The sequence below is a fragment of the Bos indicus x Bos taurus genome, chromosome 7 (genome assembly GCF_003369695.1).
Source record: "Bos indicus x Bos taurus breed Angus x Brahman F1 hybrid chromosome 7, Bos_hybrid_MaternalHap_v2.0, whole genome shotgun sequence".
Lineage (NCBI taxonomy): Eukaryota > Metazoa > Chordata > Mammalia > Artiodactyla > Bovidae > Bos > Bos indicus x Bos taurus.
In genome coordinates, this window is record NC_040082.1 from 56,795,010 (window position 1) to 56,814,516 (window position 19,507).

Sequence of the window (19,507 nt, forward strand, 5' to 3'; positions counted from 1 at the left end):
CGGTGACAGGCAGCCAGAGCCAGAAGGGGGCAATCGCAGCCCCAGAGAGACATTATCTATAAAACCGTAAGCAGTCTTCTTTGCTAACTAAAACTTCTTGGGAGTCTGGACGGTCAACATCTGCCTGAGAAGGTGCGCCGGTTTTACACTCAGATAACCGAGTGGCGGGGAGGCGATAAGTCGCAGCATTGGCGCTCGCCAAACACCTCATCACCTGAGCTGCTCGGACCTGGGAAGAGCACAAAACGCAGGCCCAACTGAGTCTGCGCTCTGAGGACTACCCGAGTGCCTGAACCTGAGCGGCTTGGACCTGGGAGGTGCATGCAACCCAGGGCCGGCCTCGGATTGTTCCCCGCGGAACAACCTACAGCCCGAGCAGTGTGGGCAGGGTGGCTACAGGCACCGTGAGCGAGGGCAGACCCAGGGTGGCTGAGGCACTGCGAGCCCACGCCAGTGTTATTTGTTTGCAGCATTCCTCCCTCCCTCCCCACAGCGCAACTGAACAAGTAAGCCTTAAAAAAAAAAAAAGTGTCCTCCACCATCCCCTTTTGTCAGGGCGGAAACCAGATACTGAAGAGACTAGCAAACAGAAGAAGATATAACAGAGGGAAATGCCTTGGAAGCTACAGGCAATAGACCAAAACCCTGTGGTTACTACGGACTACATAGGAAGGGGCCTATAGATCTTGAGAAATATAAGTCTGACCAAGGAACTAGCCAAAAATGAACTGAACCTATAACACCCACAACAACACCAAGAAATCCTAGATATATTTTTACGATCATTCTTTTTTTTTTTAATTAAAAAAAAAATTTTAAGTCCTCTATTGTTCCTTTAATTTTCACTTTTATAACCTATTACTTTGCAAAAAAAAAAAAAAAAAAGGCCCTATTTTTTTATTCTTCAGCAAACTTCATATATATATATTTTATAATTTTTGACCTTGTTTTTTTTTTTTTTTTCTTCTTTTCTTTAACATTGTATTTTTGAAATTCCAAACTCTACTCTAGATTTTTAATTTTCGCTTTTTGGTATTTGTTATCAATTTTGTACCTATAGTTTTTTTTAATATAATTTCTGTGACTTCTTGTTTTCTTCTCTGTTTCTTTCTCTTCTTCTTTTATATAACATTGTATATCTGAATGATATCAATTTTGTACCTGTATTTTCTTTATAATTTTTGTGACATTGTTTGTTTTTGTTTGTTTTCTCTCTTTATTTTTCTTCTTCTTTTTTTTTTAACATTGTAATTTTGAAATTCCAAACTCTACTCTAGATTTTTAATTTTTGCTTTTTGGTATTAGTTATCAATTTTGTACCTGTACTTTCTTTATAATTTTCGCGACCTTGTTTGTTTTTGTTTGTTCATTTTTTCTCTCTTTCTTTTCCTTCTTCTTTTCTTTAACATCGTATTTTTGAAATTCCAAACTCTACTCTAGATTTTTAATTTTTGCTTTTTGGTATTAGTTATCAATTTTGTACCTGTACTTTCTTTATAATTTTCGCAACCTTGTTTGTTTTTGTTTGTTCATTTTTTCTCTCTTTCTTTTCCTTCTTCTTTTCTTTAGCATCGTATTTTTGAAATTCCAAACTCTACTCTAGATTTTTAATTTTTGCTTTTATGTATTTGTTACCAATTTTGTACCTTTAAGAACCCAATCTTCAGGACCCATTTTTCACTAGAGAGAGAGATTACTGGCTTGACTGCTCTCTCTCCCTTTGGACTCTCCTTTTTCTCCACCAGGTCGCCTGTGTCTCCTCCCTAACCCCTCTCTACTCTACCCAACTCTGTGAATTTCTGTGTGTTCCAGACGCTGGAGAACACTTAGGGAACTGATTACTGGCTGGATCTGTCTCCCTCCTTTTCATTCCCCCCTTTTATCCTTCTGGCCACCTCTGTCACCTTCCTCCTTCTTCTCTTCTCTGTATAACTCCGTGAACATCTCTGAGTGGTCCAGTTGTGGAGTGCACATAAGGAAGTGACTACTGGCTAGCCCACTCTCTCCATTATTGATTCACCTCATCTCATTTGGGTCACCTCTAACTCCCTCCTCCCTCTTCTCTTCTCCATGTAACCCTGTGAACCTCTCTGAGTGACCCTCACTGTAGAGAAACTTTTCATCTTTAATGTAGATGTTTTATCAACGGTGCTGTATAGAAGGAGAAGTTTTGAAACTACTGTAAAAATAAGACCGATAACCGGAAGCAGGAGACTTAAGTCCAAACCCTGACTCCAGGGAACTCCTGACTCCAAGGAACATTAATTGACAGGAGCTCATCAAATGCCTCCATACCGACACTGAAACCAAGCACCACACAAGGGCCAATAAGTTCCAGGGCAAGACATACCAAGCAAATTCTCCAGCAACAAAGGAACACAGCCCTGAGCTTCAAGATACAGGCTGCCCAAAGTCACCCCAAAACTATAGACATCTCATAACTCATTACTGGACATTTCATTGCACTCCAGAGAGAAGAAATACAGCTCCACCCACCAGAACACTGACACAAGCTTCCCTAACCAGGAAACCTTGACAAGCCACCTGTACAAACCCACACACAGTGAGGAAATGCCACAATAAAGAGAATTCCACAAACTGCCAGAATACAGAAAGGACACCCCAAACTCAGCAATTTAAACAAGATGAAGAGACAGAGGAATACTCAGCAGATAAAGGAACAGGATAAATGCCCACCAAACCAAACAAAAGAGGAAGAGATAGGGAATCTACCTGATAAAGAATTCCAAATAATGATAGTGAAATTGATCCAAAATCTTGAAACTAAAATGGAATCACAGATAAATAGCCTGGAGACAGGGATTGAGAAGATGCAAGAAAGGTTTAACAAGGACCTAGAAGAAATAAAAAAGAGTCAATATATAATGAATAATGCAATAAATGAAGTTCAAACACTCTGGAGGCAACAAATAGTAGAATAACAGAGGCAGAAGATAGGATTAGTGAATTAGAAGATAGAATGGTAGAAATAAATGAATCAGAGAGGATAAAAGAAAAACGAATTAAAAGAAATGAGGACAATCTCAGAGACCTCCAGGACAATATTAAACGCTACAACATTCGAATCATAGGGGTTCCAGAAGAAGAAGACAAAAAGAAAGACCATGAGAAAATACTTGAGGAGATAATAGTGGAAAACTTCCCTAAAATGGGGAAGGAAATAATCACCCAAGTCCAAGAAACCCAGAGAGTCCCAAACAGGATAAACCCAAGGAGAAACACCCCAAGACACATATTAATCAAATTAACAAAGATCAAACACAAAGAACAAATATTAAAAGCAGCAAGGGAAAAACAACAAATAACACACAAGGGAATTCCCATAAGGATAACAGCTGATCTTTCAATAGAAACTCTTCAAGCCAAGAGGGAATGGCAAGACATACTTAAAATGATGAAAGAAAATAACCTACAGCCCAGATTATTGTACCCAGCAAGGATCTCATTCAAGTATGAAGGAGAAATCAAAAGCTTTTCAGACAAGCAAAAGCTGAGAATTCTGCACCACCAAACCAGCTCTCCAACAAATACTAAAGGATATTCTCTAGACAGGAAACACAAAAACGGTGTATAAACTCGAACCCAAAACAATAAAGTAAATGGCAACGGGATCATACTTATCAGTAATTACCTTACATGTAAATGGGTTAAATGCCCCAACCAAAAGACAAAGACTGGCTGAATGGATACAAAAACAAGACCCCTACATATGTTGTCTACAAGAGACCCACCTCAAAACAGGGGACACATACAGACTGAAAGTGAAGGGCTGGAAAAAGATTTTCCATGCAAATAGGGACCAAAAGAAAGCAGGAGTAGCAATACTCGTATCAGATAAAATAGACTTTAAAACAAAGGCTGTGAAAAGAGACAAAGAAGGTCACTACATAATGATCAAAGGATCAATCCAAGAAGAAGATATAATAATTATAAATATATATGCACCCAACACGGGAGCACCACAGTACGTAAGACAAATGCTAACAAGTATGAAAGGAGAAATTAACAATAACACAATAATAGTGGGAGACTTTAATACCCCACTCACACCTATGGATAGATCAACTAAACAGAAAATTAACAAGGAAACACAAACTTTAAATGATACAATAGACCAGTTAGACCTAATTGATATCTATAGGACATTTCATCCCAAAACAATGAATTTCACCTTTTTCTCAAGCGCACATGGAATGTTCTCCAGGATAGATCACATCCTGGGCCATAAAGCTAGCCTTGGTAAATTCAAAAAAATAGAAATCATCCCAAGCATTTTTTCTGACCACAGTGCAGTAAGATTAGATCTCAATTACAGAAGAAAAACTATTAAAAATTCCAACATATGGAGGCTGAACAACACGCTGCTGAATAACCAACAAATCACAGAAGAAATCAAAAAAGAAATCAAAATTTGCATAGAAACGACTGAAAATGAAAATACAACAACCCAAAACCTGTGGGACACAGTAAAAGCAGTCCTAAGGGGAAAGTTCATAGCAATACAGGCACACCTCAAGAAACAAGAAAAAAGTCAAATAAATAACCTAACTCTACACCTAAAGCAACTAGAAAAGGAAGAAATGAAGAACCCCAGGGTTAGTAGAAGGAAAGAAATCTTAAAAATTAGAGCAGAAATAAATGCAAAAGAAACAAAAGAGACCATAGCAAAAATCAAGAAAACCAAAAGCTGGTTCTTTGAAAGGATAAATAAAATTGACAAACCATTAGCCAGACTCATCAAGAAACAAAGGGAGAAAAATCAAATCAACAAAATTAGAAACGAAAATGGAGAGATCACAACAGACAACACAGAAATACAAAGGATCATAAGAGACTACTATCAACAATTATATGCCAATAAAATGGACAACGTGGAAGAAATGGACAAATTCTTAGAAAAGTACAACTTTCCAAAACTCAACCAGGAAGAAATAGAAAATCTTAACAGACCCATCACAAGCGTGGAAATTGAAACTGTAATCAAAAATCTTCCAGCAAACAAAAGCCCCGGTCCAGACGGCTTCACAGCTGAAGTCTACCAAAAATTTAGAGAAGAGCTGACACCTATCCTGCTCAAACTCTTCCAAAAAATTGCAGAGGAAGGTAAACTTCCAAACTCATTCTATGAGGCCACCATCACCCTAATACCAAAACCTGACAAAGATGCCACAAAAAAAGAAAACTACAGGCCAGTATCACTGATGAACATAGATGCAAAAATCCTTAACAAAATTCTAGCAATCAGAATCCAACAACACATTAAAAAGATCATACACCATGATCAAGTGGGCTTTATCCCAGGGATGCAAGGATTCTTCAATATCCGCAAATCAATCAATGTAATACACCACATTAACAAATTGAAAAATAAAAACCATATGATTATCTCAATAGATGCAGAGAAAGCCTTTGACAAAATTCAACATCCATTTATGATAAAAACTCTCCAGAAAGCAGGAATAGAAGGAACATACCTCAACATAATAAAAGCTATATATGACAAACCCACAGCAAACATTACCCTCAATGGTGAAAAATTGAAAGCATTTCCCCTAAAGTCAGGAACAAGACAAGGGTGCCCACTTTCACCATTACTATTCAACATAGTCTTGGAAGTTTTGGCCACAGCAATCAGAGCAGAAAAAGAAATAAAAGGAATCCAAATTGGAAAAGAAGAAGTAAAACTCTCACTATTTGCAGATGACATGATCCTCTACATAGAAAACTCTAAAGATTCCACCAGAAAATTACTAGAACTAATCAATGACTATAGTAAAGTTGCAGGATATAAAAGCAACACACAGAAATCCCTTGCATTCCTATACACTAATAATGAGAAAACAGAAAGAGAAATTAAGGAAACAATTCCATTCACCATTGCAATGGAAAGAATAAAATACTTAGGAATATATCTACCTAAAGAATCTAAAGACCTATATATAGAAAACTATAAAACACTGGTGAAATAAATCAAAGAGGACACTAATAGATGGAGAAATATACCATGTTCATGGATTGGAAGAATCAATATAGTGAAAATGAGTATACTACCCAAAGCAATTTATAGATTCAACGCAATCCCTATCAAGCTACCAACAGTATTCTTCACAGAGCTAGAACAAATAATTTCACAATTTCACAATTTGTATGGAAAAACAAAAAACCTCGAATAGCCAAAGCGATCTTGAGAAAGAAGAATGGAACTGGAGGAATCAACCTGCCTGACTTCAGGCTCTACTACAAAGCCACAGTTATCAAGACAGTATGGTACTGGCACAAAGACAGAAATATAGATCAATGGAATAAAATAGAAAGCCCAGAGATAAATCCACGCACATATGGACACCTTATCTTTGACAAAGGAGGCAAGAATATACAATGGATTAAAGACAATCTCTTTAACAAGTGGTGCTGGGAAAACTGGTCAACCACTTGTAAAAGAATGAAACTAGAACACTTTCTACCACCATACACAAAAATAAACTCAAAATGGATTAAAGATCTAAACGTAAGACCAGAAACTATAAAACTCCTAGAGGAGAACATAGGCAAAACACTCTCTGACATACATCACAGCAGGATCCTCTATGACCCACCTCCCAGAATATTGGAAATAAAAGCAAAAATAAACAAATGGGACCTGATTAACCTTAAAAGCTTCTGCACATCAAAGGAAACTATTAGCAAGGTGAAAAGACAGCCTTCAGAATGGGAGAAAATAATAGCAAATGAAGCAACTGACAAACAACTAATCTCAAAAATATACAAGCAACTCCTACAGCTCAACTCCAGAAAAATAAATGACCCAATCAAAAAATGGGCCAAAGAACTAAATAGACATTTCTCCAAAGAAGACATACAGATGGCTAACAAACATATGAAAAGATGCTCAACATCACTCATTATCAGAGAAATGCAAATCAAAACCACTATGAGGTACCATTTCACACCAGTCAGAATGGCTGCGATCCAAAAGTCTACAAATAATAAATGCTGGAGAGGGTGTGGAGAAAAGGGAACCCTCTTACACTGTTGGTGGGAATGCAAACTAGTATAGCCACTATGGAAAACAGTGTGGAGATTCCTTAAAAAACTGGAACTAGAACTGCCTTATGATCCAGCAATCCCACTGCTGGGCATACACACTGAGGAAACCAGAAGGGAAAGAGACACGTGGACCCCAATGTTCACTGCAGCACTGTTTATAATAGCCAGGACATGGAAGCAACCTAGATGTCCATCAGCAGATGAATGGATAAGAAAGCAGTGGTACATATACACAATGGAGTATTACTCAGCCATTAAAAAGAATACATTTGAATCAGTTCTAATGAGGTGGATGAAACTGGAGCCTATTATACAGAGTGAAGTAAGCCAGAAGGAAAAACATAAATACAGTATACTAACGCATATATATGGAATTTAGAAAGATGGTAACAATAACCCGATGTACGAGACAACAAAAGAGACACAGATGTATAGAACAGTCTTATGGACTCTGTGGGAGAGGGAGAGGGTGGGAAGATTTGGGAGAATGATATTGAAACATGTAAAGTATCATGTAAGAAACGAGTTGCCAGTCCAGGTTCGATACACGATACTGGATGCTTGGGGCTAGTGCACTGGGACGACCCAGAGGGATGGTATGGGGAGGGAGGAGGGAGGAGGGTTCAGGATGGGGAACACATGTATACCTGTGGCAGATTCATTTTGATATTTGGCAAAACTAATACAATTATGTAAATTTTAAAAATAAAAAAAAATAAAATAAAAACAGTACTCTAAGAAAGATGTGGTAATATATACAATGGAATACTACTCAGTGATAAAAAAGAATGAAATTGGGTTATTTGTAGAGATGTGAATGGACCTAGAGTCTGTCATACAGAGTGAAGCAAATTAGAAAGAGAAAAATCATATATTAACACATATACATGGGATTTTAAAAAATGGTATGGACACACCTATTTGCAGGAAAGGAATAGAGACACAGATGTAGACAATGTGAATGTGTGGGCATGGAGGTGGGGGGTGGGGTGGGAGGAATCAGGAGACTGGGATTGACATGTGTGCACTACCATGTATAAAATAGCTAGCTAGTGGAAATCTGCTGTACATTACAGGGAGCTCAGCTCGGTGCTCTGCAGTGATCTAGACAGGCAGGACTGGGGGGAAGATGGAAAGAAGGAGGCCTAAGAGGGAGGAGGTGGTGGTTTAGTCGCTAAGTCGTGTCCAACTCTTGGGAGCCCGTGGACTGTAGCCTGCCAGGCTCCTCTGTCCATGGGATTCTCCAGGTAAGAATACTGGACTGGAATGGGTGAATTTAACTCAGATGACCATTATATCTACTACTGTGGGCAAGAATCCCTTAGAAGAAATGGAGCAGCCATCATAGTCAACAAAGAGTCTGAAATGTAGTACTTGGATGCAATCTCAAAAATGACACACTGATCTCTGTTCGTTTCCAAGGCAAACTATTCAATATTGTGGTAATCCAAGTGTATACCCCAACCAGTAAGGCTGAAGAAGCTGAAGTTGAACGGTTCTATGAAGACCTACAAGACCTTTTAGAACTAACACCAAAAAAAGATGTTCTTTTCATCATAGGGGACTGGAATGCAAAAGTAGGAAGTCAAGAAACATCTGGAGTAACAGGCAAATTTGGCCTTGGGAATACAGAATGAAGCAGGGCAAAGGCTAATAGAGGTTTGCCAAAAGAATGCACTGGTCATAGCAAATACACTCTTCCAACAACACAAGAGAAGACTCTACATGTGGACATCACCAGATAGTCAATACCGAAATCAGATTGATTATATTCTTTGCAGCCAAAGACGGAGATGCTCTATACAGCAAAAACAAGACCAGGAGCTAAGTGTGGCTCAGATCATGAACTCCTTATTGCCAAATTCAGACTTAAATTGAAGAAAGTAGGGAAAACCACTAGACCATTCAGGTATGACCTAAATCATCATGATCATACAGTGGAAGTAAGAAATAGATTTAAGGGATTAAAACTGATAGACAGAGTGCCTGATGACCTATGGACGGAGGTTCGTGATACTGTCCAGGAGATGGGGAGCAAGACCATCCCCAAGAAAAAGAAATGCAAAAAAAGCAAAATGCCTGTCTGAGGAGGCTTACAAATAGCTGTGAAAAGAAGAGAAGTGAAAAGCAAAGGAGAAAAGGAAAGATATACCCATCTGAATGCAAAATTACAAAGAATAGCAAGGAGAGATAAGAAAGCCAAAGAAATAGAGGAAAACAACAGAATGGGAAAGACTAGAGATCTCTTCAAGAAAATTAGAGATACCAAGGGAACATCTCATGCAAAGATGGGCTCAATAAAGGACAGAAATGGTATGGACCTAACAGAAGCAGAAGACATTAAGAAGACATGGAAAGAATACACAGAAGAACTGTACAAAAAAGATCTTCATGACCCAGATAATCACGATGGTATGATCACTCACCTAGAGCCAGACATTCTGGAATGTGAAGTCAAGTGAGCCTTAGGAAGCCTCACTACGAAGAAAGCTAGTGGAGGTGATGGAATTCCAGTTGAGCTATTTCAAATCCTAAATGATGATGCTGTGAAAGTGCTGCACTCAATATGCCAGCAAATTTGGAAAACTCAGCAGTGGCCACAGGACTGGAAAAGGTCAGTTTTCATTCCAATCCCAAAGAAAGGCAATGCCAAAGAATGTTCAAACCACCGCACAATTGCATTCATCTCACACGCTAGTAAAGTAATGCTCAAAATTCTCCAAGCCAGGCTTCCCAATATGGGAACTGTGAACTTCCAGATGTTCAAGCTGGTTTTAGAAAAGGCAGAGGAACCAGAGATCAAATTGCTAACATCTGTTGGATTATTGAAAAAGTGAGAGAGTTCCAGAAAAACATCTATTTCTGCTTTATCGACTATGCCACAGCCTTTGATAGTGTGGGTCACCACAAACTGGAAAATTCTTAGAGACGGGAATACCAGTCTACCTGACCTGCTTCTTGAGAAATCTGTATACAGGTCAGGAAGCAACAGTTGGAACTGGACATGGAACAACAAAGTGGTTCCAAATCGGGAAAGGAGTACATCAAGGCTGTATATTGTCACCCTGCTTATTTAACTAACATGCAGAGTACATCATGAGAAACGCTGGGCTGGAGGAAGCACAAGCTGGAATCAAGATTGCCAGGAGAAATATCAATAACCTCAGGTATACAGATGATACCACCCTTATGGAAGAAAGCGAAGAAGAACTAAAGAATCTCTTGATGAAAATGAAAGAGGAGAGTGAAAAAGCTGGCTTAAAACTCAACATTCAGAAAACTAAGATCATGGGATCTGGTCCCATCACTTCATGGCAAATAGATGAGGAAACAGTGGAAACAGTGACAGACTTTATTTTCTTGGACTCCAAAATAACTGCAGATGGGGACTGCAGCCATGAAATTAAAAGACGCTTGCTCCTTAGAAGAAAATCTATGACCAACTTAGCATATTAAAAAGCAGAGAAATTACTTTGCCAACAAAGGTCCGTCTAGTCAAGGCTATGGTTTTTCCAGTGGTCATGTATGGATGTGAGAGTTGGACTATAAAGAAACTGAGTGCCAAAGAATTGATGCTTTTGAACTGTGGTGTTGGAGAAAACTTTTGAGAATCCCTTGGACTGCAAGGAGATCCAACCAGTCCATCCTAAAGGAAATAAGTCCTGAATATTAATTGGAAGGACTGATGCTGAAGCTGAAACTCCAACACTTTGGCCACCTGATGCAAAGAACTGACTCATTTGAGAAGACCCTGATGCTGAGTCAGATTGAAGGTGGGAGGAGAGGGGGACGACAGAGGATGAGTCGTTGGATGGCATCACCGACTCAATGGACATGGGTTTGGGTGGACTCTGGGAGTTGGTGATGGACAGGGAGGCCTGGCGTGCTGCAGTCTATGGGGTAACAAAGAGTTGGACAGGACTGAGGAACTGAAGTGAACAACAGACAGCTATAGTGATACACTTTGTTGTATAACATAAAACAACTATACCCCAATTGAAAAAAAAATAAAAATATTACTCTGAGAAAGGATCTAAAGGCTTTACCTGATTGCCAAATGTCTTCCTGGCACAAAAAAGATTAACTGGTCCCTCAGCTAAATTCTGTTGCAAGTAAGTAGATATGTATCTAAATGAAGGATACAATCAAGGAATTAAAAATCTACCCACACAGTCTCAAGTAAGGGAAGCAGTATGGTTTGTAAAGAAAAGGGGGTTTATCCTCAACTCCTCTCCTTAGTTTTGACTCCAGTTTTTCAACAAGTATTTACAGAGTACTTATACTGGGCCAGCTGCTGTGCTAGGCAATGGCGAAACTGCAGCAAAAAAGTGAAATTTCTATTAATATGGGCCTTCCTCATATTGGTATCCTCATTCCTCATCAAGATAATTGGTGGACAATGTACACATGTTTGCTAAACGCTGAAAGAAGAATCTTTAAGACCTGAGTAAGCACCACCAGTCTGTTATTAAATTGTAAGGTTCAAACCAAAAATCTTCTGGCTATCAAAATTTCCATTTCTTAGAACAGTTTCATCAGCTCTTCATCATAAAACAATTTAACTGATCTCTTCTTTTCTCCCAACTCACAGCTCAGGCGCCTCAATTAAATATCCTATGATTTTCATAAGAAATTGTTCTTCTAAAGGACATCTAACCAAAGAGAACAAGGAAAGACATGACGAGTACTACAATTCTTTTAAGACTTGGGCACCCTGATGATAGAATATACACTATTATAAATTCTACCTATATAAAAACACTGATATGATTCAAAGATGAGGCTGACAACCAGCTTCTTAACTCAGTAAGACAAAAAGAAACAAAAACAAGTAACATGGAGGTTTAATCCAGTTTCCTAGCAGCTTGGGGCCAAGTGGGGGGCTGAGGTGGGGAAATGGAAAGTAAATTAGGAACCTCACTTTCAGACGATTTATCAGTTCACACTATGTGATGTTACAAAGAAAGCCTTCACAAAATGGACAGAAGTATTCTTCCACACCACCCTTCTACTCATAAAGAAGTGAGACCTGCATCATTACACAGGAGCTCAGCAATTCCACTCCTCACCTTCTTAACCATCCATACTCCTTTGATCACTTATTTTATTAAGAAAAGAAAATATAAGTTTCAGCAGTAGAATAATGAGCTGAGCTGAGCATACAGCTGGGATTACAAACTGCCAGGCCTGGGCCACATCATAGCAAATAAGGCTAAACATTACTGCATGCTCCTCCAACTCATAGCCTGAGAGTGCAGACTGACTGCTAAATGAAATCACATTTTCCATACTAGTGAAAACAGTTCCTGCCCTGCACTTTGGTAAGCCTGGCCAGGGTGACTAAATAAACTCTGTGTTCAAATGAGCTGAGTAATTTAGAAAAGGAGCTACAAAGAGAATCCAAGTGTCTGGATATCTGTCCCTCCTCTCCAAAAAGATAATGGTATGAATTAACATTTAATGAGCACTTCACCACATAGAGGCCTTATCTAAGTACTTCACATAAATGTTGATCCTTATAAAATAATCTTATAGGACGATACTATTAATATCTCCACCTTGTAGGTAAAGAAACATGCTCAGAGAGACCAGGTCATTTCCTAGTGTGAGAGAGCTATTTGTGGTGAATAGGGATTTAAAGCCTGGCTGCCCGAGCCCACATTTTTAACCACCATGACATTCTGCCTCCGATTATGAGATCTCATCTGAATGGTCATCAATCTCACTTTTGCCTTTAAAACACAGCTCACTCTTTCAGATACTGGGTACAGAACATAAGATTCAAAGCAATTGCTGCTTCCTATGAGTTCCTGAAGAATTCAGGGGCTGGAACTTGGGCTTAGCAGAGATAGGCAAGAGGACAGACCGTTCAGTCTCAAAGTCCACAAGGACTAAAACAGAACATTTCTTTAACATGGAGGTCGGCAGGAGGAAGCCATGCTGACTTGTCCACTTACTAGACAAGTGGTTTTTCCTTAGTCCCTGATACTTTTTCCTTCTTCCGCAGCAGCAGCCCCAACAGAGGAACTCCATTTAAAAGGGAGGGTAGACGCCATTCAACTACGCGCTTGTGCTTAGTTGGCTTAGTCACAGTCATGTCCAGCTCTTTGTGACCCTTTGGACTGTAGCCCACCAGGCCCTTCTGTCCATGAAATTTTTTCTGGCAAGAACACTGGAGTGGGTTGCCATTTCCTTCTCCAATGCATGAAAATGAAAAGTGAAAGGAAAGTCGCTCAGTCGTGTCCAACTCTCAGTGACCCCATGGACTGCAGCCCACCAGGCTCCTCCGTCCATGGGATTTTCCATGCAAGAGTACTGGAGTGGGGTGCCATTGCCTTCTCCAATAATGCTCATTACTGAAACACAACTCTAATTTCTTTCTCCATTATATATCCATCAATAAGATAAAGACATTCAACGTTTCTTTAGACTAGCATGTTACTGGTTGTTAAAAGCTATAATTTATTTAACAATAAGCTAAAACATTGTTAAAAAAAAATAAAATTGACTTGGAGTTCATAAAGGGTTTTTTCCCAACCAAAAAAGGTGTTACTGAATGATGAAAGAAATAAAAGATGGAAACCAAGATTACCAACCCCTTCAATTAAAAAAAAAACAAAAAACCAACACTGAGTAATCAATTACAGAATGGAGCTCTAAGTATAAAAACAAAAGATAGGTGCTGCCATTAACATCTCCCTGAAGTAAAGGAAATATTTGAAGATCAGCTAGAGAAAAAGGTTTCTGCTCCCTTACCAAAGCCAAAATTCCCAAGGGGACAGACCTAACTGTTAGGGAGATGGTGATTAAAGCAGATCTGCTAATTGTCTACTGGGTATATAGCTCCTGTAATGCTCCCCTGAGGCTCTCAGCAATGGGAGACAAAATTAGGCCTAATATTCCTGCCAATTACACTGTCATCACATGCTTGCCTTTATGTGTCTCTTCAGGAAACTTAAAAGCACACAGAGGTGTGGTTTTCAACGCAGGCTATATGTTACTGAGAGGAAATAAATTTATATTACATTTGGAAAACAATTATTTTGTGCTTAAGCTTGTTTTACTATGCACATTTTGGAGCAAGGAGATGTGTCTCTCAGAGGCACACTTTCCCTGCAGAGGTCAGATGTTAACCTACGGGGAAACTAAGGTGGTTTATAAGAAAACCAAGTATGTGCAGACAGAGAACAAACACCAAAGGGTGGGAGAGGGAGGCGGGGAGACTTAACGTGCAGTGTGTGAAGCAATTTAAGAACTCCAGCTTATTGGAGGGAACACACACACACACACACATCTACCCACCCCAAAGTGGGCTTTTCGTTCATACAAAGAATAGTATGCCCCAACAGGATTTTTCTTTCTGGGTATTTCCTGCCCTATGAGTTAAGAATCATTTAAGACAGTCACAGAAATCAATGAAAAAATTAACAGGATTCTTAGAAGGAATTTGACATTTTATCTCTATTAAAAATGAAAACCAAAGACATTTAGGGCTAGATACAGGTTCCAATGCTAGCTCTGCACTGTGGTGGAAACTGTTAACCACCCCACAGTTTCTGTTCTTCCCCCTTGAAGTGGTAAGATCCCCTGGGCACTGCAGCCATGGCTGCCTATGCTCAGCCTACTTTTCTCATGCTCCTTTGTAGATGAATGTGGCCATATAATTATTTAGGGGGCTGTGGAAGTGGGGTATGCATCTTCTGGATCCCAGATGCTCTCATTTCCATTATCTGGCTGAAAAATGGAAGTGAATGGAACATGGAAAGCCATGGATTGAGGATGGCACTGATACCGATCAGGATTCATAGCCTTTCCCAATCAATAGAAATTGAGTAGAGGCCAAACAAGAAATTCACGCAAGGTTTTATGGGCCCCAGGGCAGCTAGCAGGGGAATGAGAACAAGTAACAGCTTCCCTTACTTGCTCCCTGAGGAGGTGGGAGATGGCTCCTTATATGCAGTGAGGGTAGAGGTGTGTTGAGGGATTGGGCTGGAGGGGTGGCTTAGGTGGTTCTCTCACCCCTTAGGTGGTAGTGTGTGCAGGGGGCATGTGCAGTACCCTGCTTTTGCTCCCAAATCCCTGCTTTTGCTAGTTGTTCTTCAAAAGTGGCAGTCAGGTCTTCTGGTCTGTTTGTATCTTTTGCCCAGAATCTGCCCCAACTAAGCCAGCACTCAGTTATTTTTAGTCCCTTATAGTTTCTTTGTATTCTGTTGTTGGAGGACAGGTTTGTCCAGGTGCAAGCATTGCAGGAAAAGGTCCCAGGTTCCAGTCTGTCTCAGCAAAATGACTCTGTTAGGTATAGACTGCTCACTTCTGAGCTCCATGAGAGAAATAAACTTCTATTTTATTTAAGCTTTTGTACTTTGAAGTCTCTTTGTTATAGCAACCTAGCCTGTGCCCTACTAATAATAGCCACTTACTATCCATACAACTTGGGGTAAGTTATTTAACCTCTTCTAAGCCTCAGTTTCCTCATCTGTGAAACAGAATCATAACATTTAGTTTGTTAGGTACTAAGAGGTTAAGAGATGCCATGTGTCAAATATGTGCCTTACAGACACACACACACAAAAGCTCAATTAATGGTAGGTGATAACAGCAGAGATGAAGACTACTTAGGAAAGGCTGCTTTGAAAAGCCTGTGACATCAAGCACCTACTGTGCTCCCAAAGCCCTGAAGGTAGAAATGTGTATCTGCTTTTGAGAGAGCTATCAAAAGTTATCAGTAACAGAGTATTCAGGGAAAATCAGGGGTATCCTGTATTTCATTTAGTCCAGGAGAAGAACTAAGATATGTTTATTTAATTAACTAGGTTTAGCAAACTGCACCTAAATCTTTCAACAGTTTTTTAAATCTTGCTCTGTATTATTAAATGTGATACAAATACTAGTTATTTGTCTATACTTAGTTGACTATAATGAGTTCCATGTTTGGACACAAAATATCTCAGTAGAAAATGACATTAATCAATACAGATCACCTAACCAGAGCAAGCTGAGAAAGAGACACACAACTGAACTGGAATCATCTGTATTGCACACCCCGTGTGATGCACAGCTCTACAGTCAATGCACGCTATGCCTGCCTCATGTCCCTTACACACATTTCCCTTTTTTGACAGTGCCTTTGTATGTGATAATTATTGGCCCAGTTATTGGCCCTCTGACAGTGTGGATTCTTTTTATCTTTTACTGGTGGGACATGGTCAGACTGTACTCTTAACGACTTCTGTAACCTTGAGATTTGCTGAGTACTGGAGTTGAGATCCTTGGCCCCAAGTTAAGATGACTACTCTGACTCTAGGGACTTCCCCAAGGTTCTTCCGTGGGTTTTACATGTCACAAGATGCAGGAAAACCACAAGATTACATCACCTAGCAGAGACAAGCACCTCTGAAACAGGAGGATAGATCACATTTTAGGCTTAACTCCTTTCGTGGATCATGGTAATCTCATCAGTTACAGTGGGATGTGAACCAGGTATAGCAATGGGAAGCTGAACCAGAGGGTGATGACAAGATTCTGCATCAATTGCATACACTTTTATCATCATTTAATCTATTAAAATGGATCTGAAGTAATGCTCTGGACTGCACTTTGTGGCAGTATCGATGAGTATTCTGTAAGTCAAATTGACGGTGCCTCCCTCTAAGAGTCCTCTGGGCATTACAACTGCCTTGGTGAAGGGGGGTCTCTGGTCTGATGTGGCGTCATGCAGGACCCATACCTTAGACTGAGAGGCCAAAGCTTCAGAACTGCATCCACACAAAAGCAATATCAATATCCAGGAACATTAGTCCAGGAATAAAAAAGATAAAAATAAAAAGCCCCTCTGGTACACTGATCTCGAGAGCCCAAGGTTTTATTTAGAGCAAAAGCAAAAACTGCTGCACTAAGGAAGCAAAACAACTCGAGACCTTTATTCTTGCTCTACTTCCCTGAATTGTTACTTACAGGTTCCCTGCCATCCATGGCTTCCATCCAGAGCCTTCGGTCCTCTTCAGACAATGCCTGCATGGTGATAACCCCGGGCCTACGGAGAAACAAGGACATGTAAACCAGTGCCACAGATGAAGGTGTGTCTTAAAGAAACACCCATGGAACCGAGGGAAAGGCTACTAGGGTTAATGGCGTGCAGAGAGACAGGCGCCCCTCAGCTCTTCAGAGCCACCTTCCAGCCTCAGAAAGCAAAGCCATCACCCCAAATCCCTCTCAGTAAGCCCACTTCCCTCAGGAAGGTGGCAGGAAACACCACCAGGACTCTACATACAGGACTCTACATACAGCTAAGTACACAGAGGAGTCAAGTGATTCCCTTCAGCCTTGTTTATTCTTTGAGATCATATTCGTTCCTGTCTCCCAAAATGCTACCAGAGTGTTTGACTCCAAGTAGGGGTACAATAAACTCCTCCCTGGTGGCTTAGTGGTAATAAATCTACCTGCCAATGCAGGAGACTTGGGTTCGATCCCTGGGTCAGGAAGATTCCCTGGAGAATGGAATTCTTGCCTGGGAAAGTCCATGGACAGAAGAGCCTGGCGGGCTACAGTCCATGGGTTTGCAAAAGAGTTGGACACGATTTAGCGACTAACCAACATCAAAAACTGAAGAGAATTATTGGACTCAATAAAAAGAGATGGAACATCCAAGTGGAGGGATCCTGGTCTAATATCTAATGGGCATTATACTTATGACTATATTAAATGTACACACTAGTTTCAAAAGAATCTTTAGCACAGCAGGAACTAAATGCATTCTTTATGTGCATTAGCTCTTTTCACTCTCTCCCTGAAATATTCTTGCTCTTTCAAACTGAGCAAAGACCCTCCAGAAAGCATGCACATGATATCGAATAATGTTTGTTGTGTACCCCTAACAGATGTCACACAAGAGGGGTGCACCACAAAAAGGAACTTGGGAGAAAGGATTACAAGCTCTCTAGGCTCATTAAGACAGGAATTCTTGACTTAGGGTCCAAGGATGGGCCCCAAAGAGTCTATGAGCCACCCTCCCTCCTCCAAATGTTTGTGCCTTTTTTTTGGACAAATAATTCAAACTGCCTATCAGATTATGAAAGGACACTGCAACCCATAAAAAGTTAAGAATTAATGACTCAAATCCTCATCTTTAAAGTTTGAGAAAGCCTAAAAGGAAGGCAGAGATCCACTGAGCAAGAATTAAGTCTGCAGCACCGCTCAGGATCACAGAAGGTACAGTGGACACACACACGAACTCCATGATGCCTTGCACAGCACAAGTCTGGGTCCACAAACACCTAAGCCTATTTATTCAATCCACTTATAGTCGCTGTTCTAGCTGCTCCTGGCTTATTTCCACAGTTTCAATGAACATGCTAGGTCTACTTATATTGAACATATTTTAAACATCACATTTGTTTTCATTCATCCTTCCTCAACATCTCCAAAGAAAAAAAGTTTTCAAAGCATGGAAGCATGGTGGCTGAGAGGTAAAGAATCTGCCTACAAATGCAGGAGACATGGGTTGGATCTCTGGTCCGGGAAGATCACATACGTTGTGCAGCAACTGAGTCCACGCACCACAACTACTGAGCCTGTGCTCTAGAACAGTGAGCTGCCACTACCGAGCGCACATACAACAACTACTGAAGCCTGCGTGCCTAGAGACTATGCTCAGTAACAAGAGAAGCCACCACGATGAGAAGCCCAGGCATTGCAACTAGAGAGGAGCCCCTACTCTCTGCAAACAGAGAAAAGCCCACACAGCAATGAAGACCTACTACACACCAAAAAAAAAAAAAACATATCTAGGGGAGGCTGGGAATGAGGGGCACTGGGGAGGGAGTGTTAGTGTGGGAGGCGGTGAACGAGAGGGTTGGGGCAGGGAGAGGAAAAAAGACCAGGCAGGAGTAGCAGGAGAGGCGGGGTGTGTGCAAGTGGCTGGGGGTAAGCAGGTGGATGACAGGCAGGCGATGGGACAGAAGCTATTCCCAAGTGGGCAGTCACCCTTTGGTGGGTCACACTGGGTGCTAGTACCTAGACCCAGTGACTCAAAAGGCACAGTGATTTACTGCACAGGCCAGGGAACTCCTTCGTCTTCTCCCACCATTTGTCAGCCCATCTAGTGTGCCTGACCTGCTGCATATCTGCAGACTGCTGGCAGCTGCGGCCCTGTGGCTGGGGCTTGGTGGACTGATTCTACTCTTTCAGTTTAAAGCCACATACAAAGCTTTAATAGCTTTGAGATGAAAAGTCTACGAAGCTGCAGTCCGCTGTGGAACTCTCCAGTCCCTGAGCCTGAAACTCTTTTTTGAGTGTTGCTGTCAGTGTTGTTGCGCCTGGACATCAGGCATCCCCTTGGCATAGAGGTACCCAGCCCAGCCCTGCCTCACTAAACTTGCACTTATGTGCTGTGCCTGAGAACTTGAATTTTAACCATCTTCTCAGGTGATCCTGAGGCACC

General features: G+C 40.6%; 1 protein-coding gene across 4 annotated transcripts in view; it reads right to left on the reverse strand.

Annotated features, from left to right (window-relative positions):
* The window catches only part of ARHGAP26 (Rho GTPase activating protein 26), a 473,410-nt gene that overhangs the window by 274,623 nt on the left and 179,280 nt on the right, over window positions 1-19,507 (reverse strand). For all 4 annotated transcript variants that reach the window (XM_027546098.1, XM_027546101.1, XM_027546099.1 and 1 more), the window contains exon 11: window positions 17,023-17,101. In XM_027546098.1, the coding sequence (XP_027401899.1) occupies window positions 17,023-17,101 (79 nt within the window). The remainder of the gene's footprint in view (window positions 1-17,022; window positions 17,102-19,507) is intronic.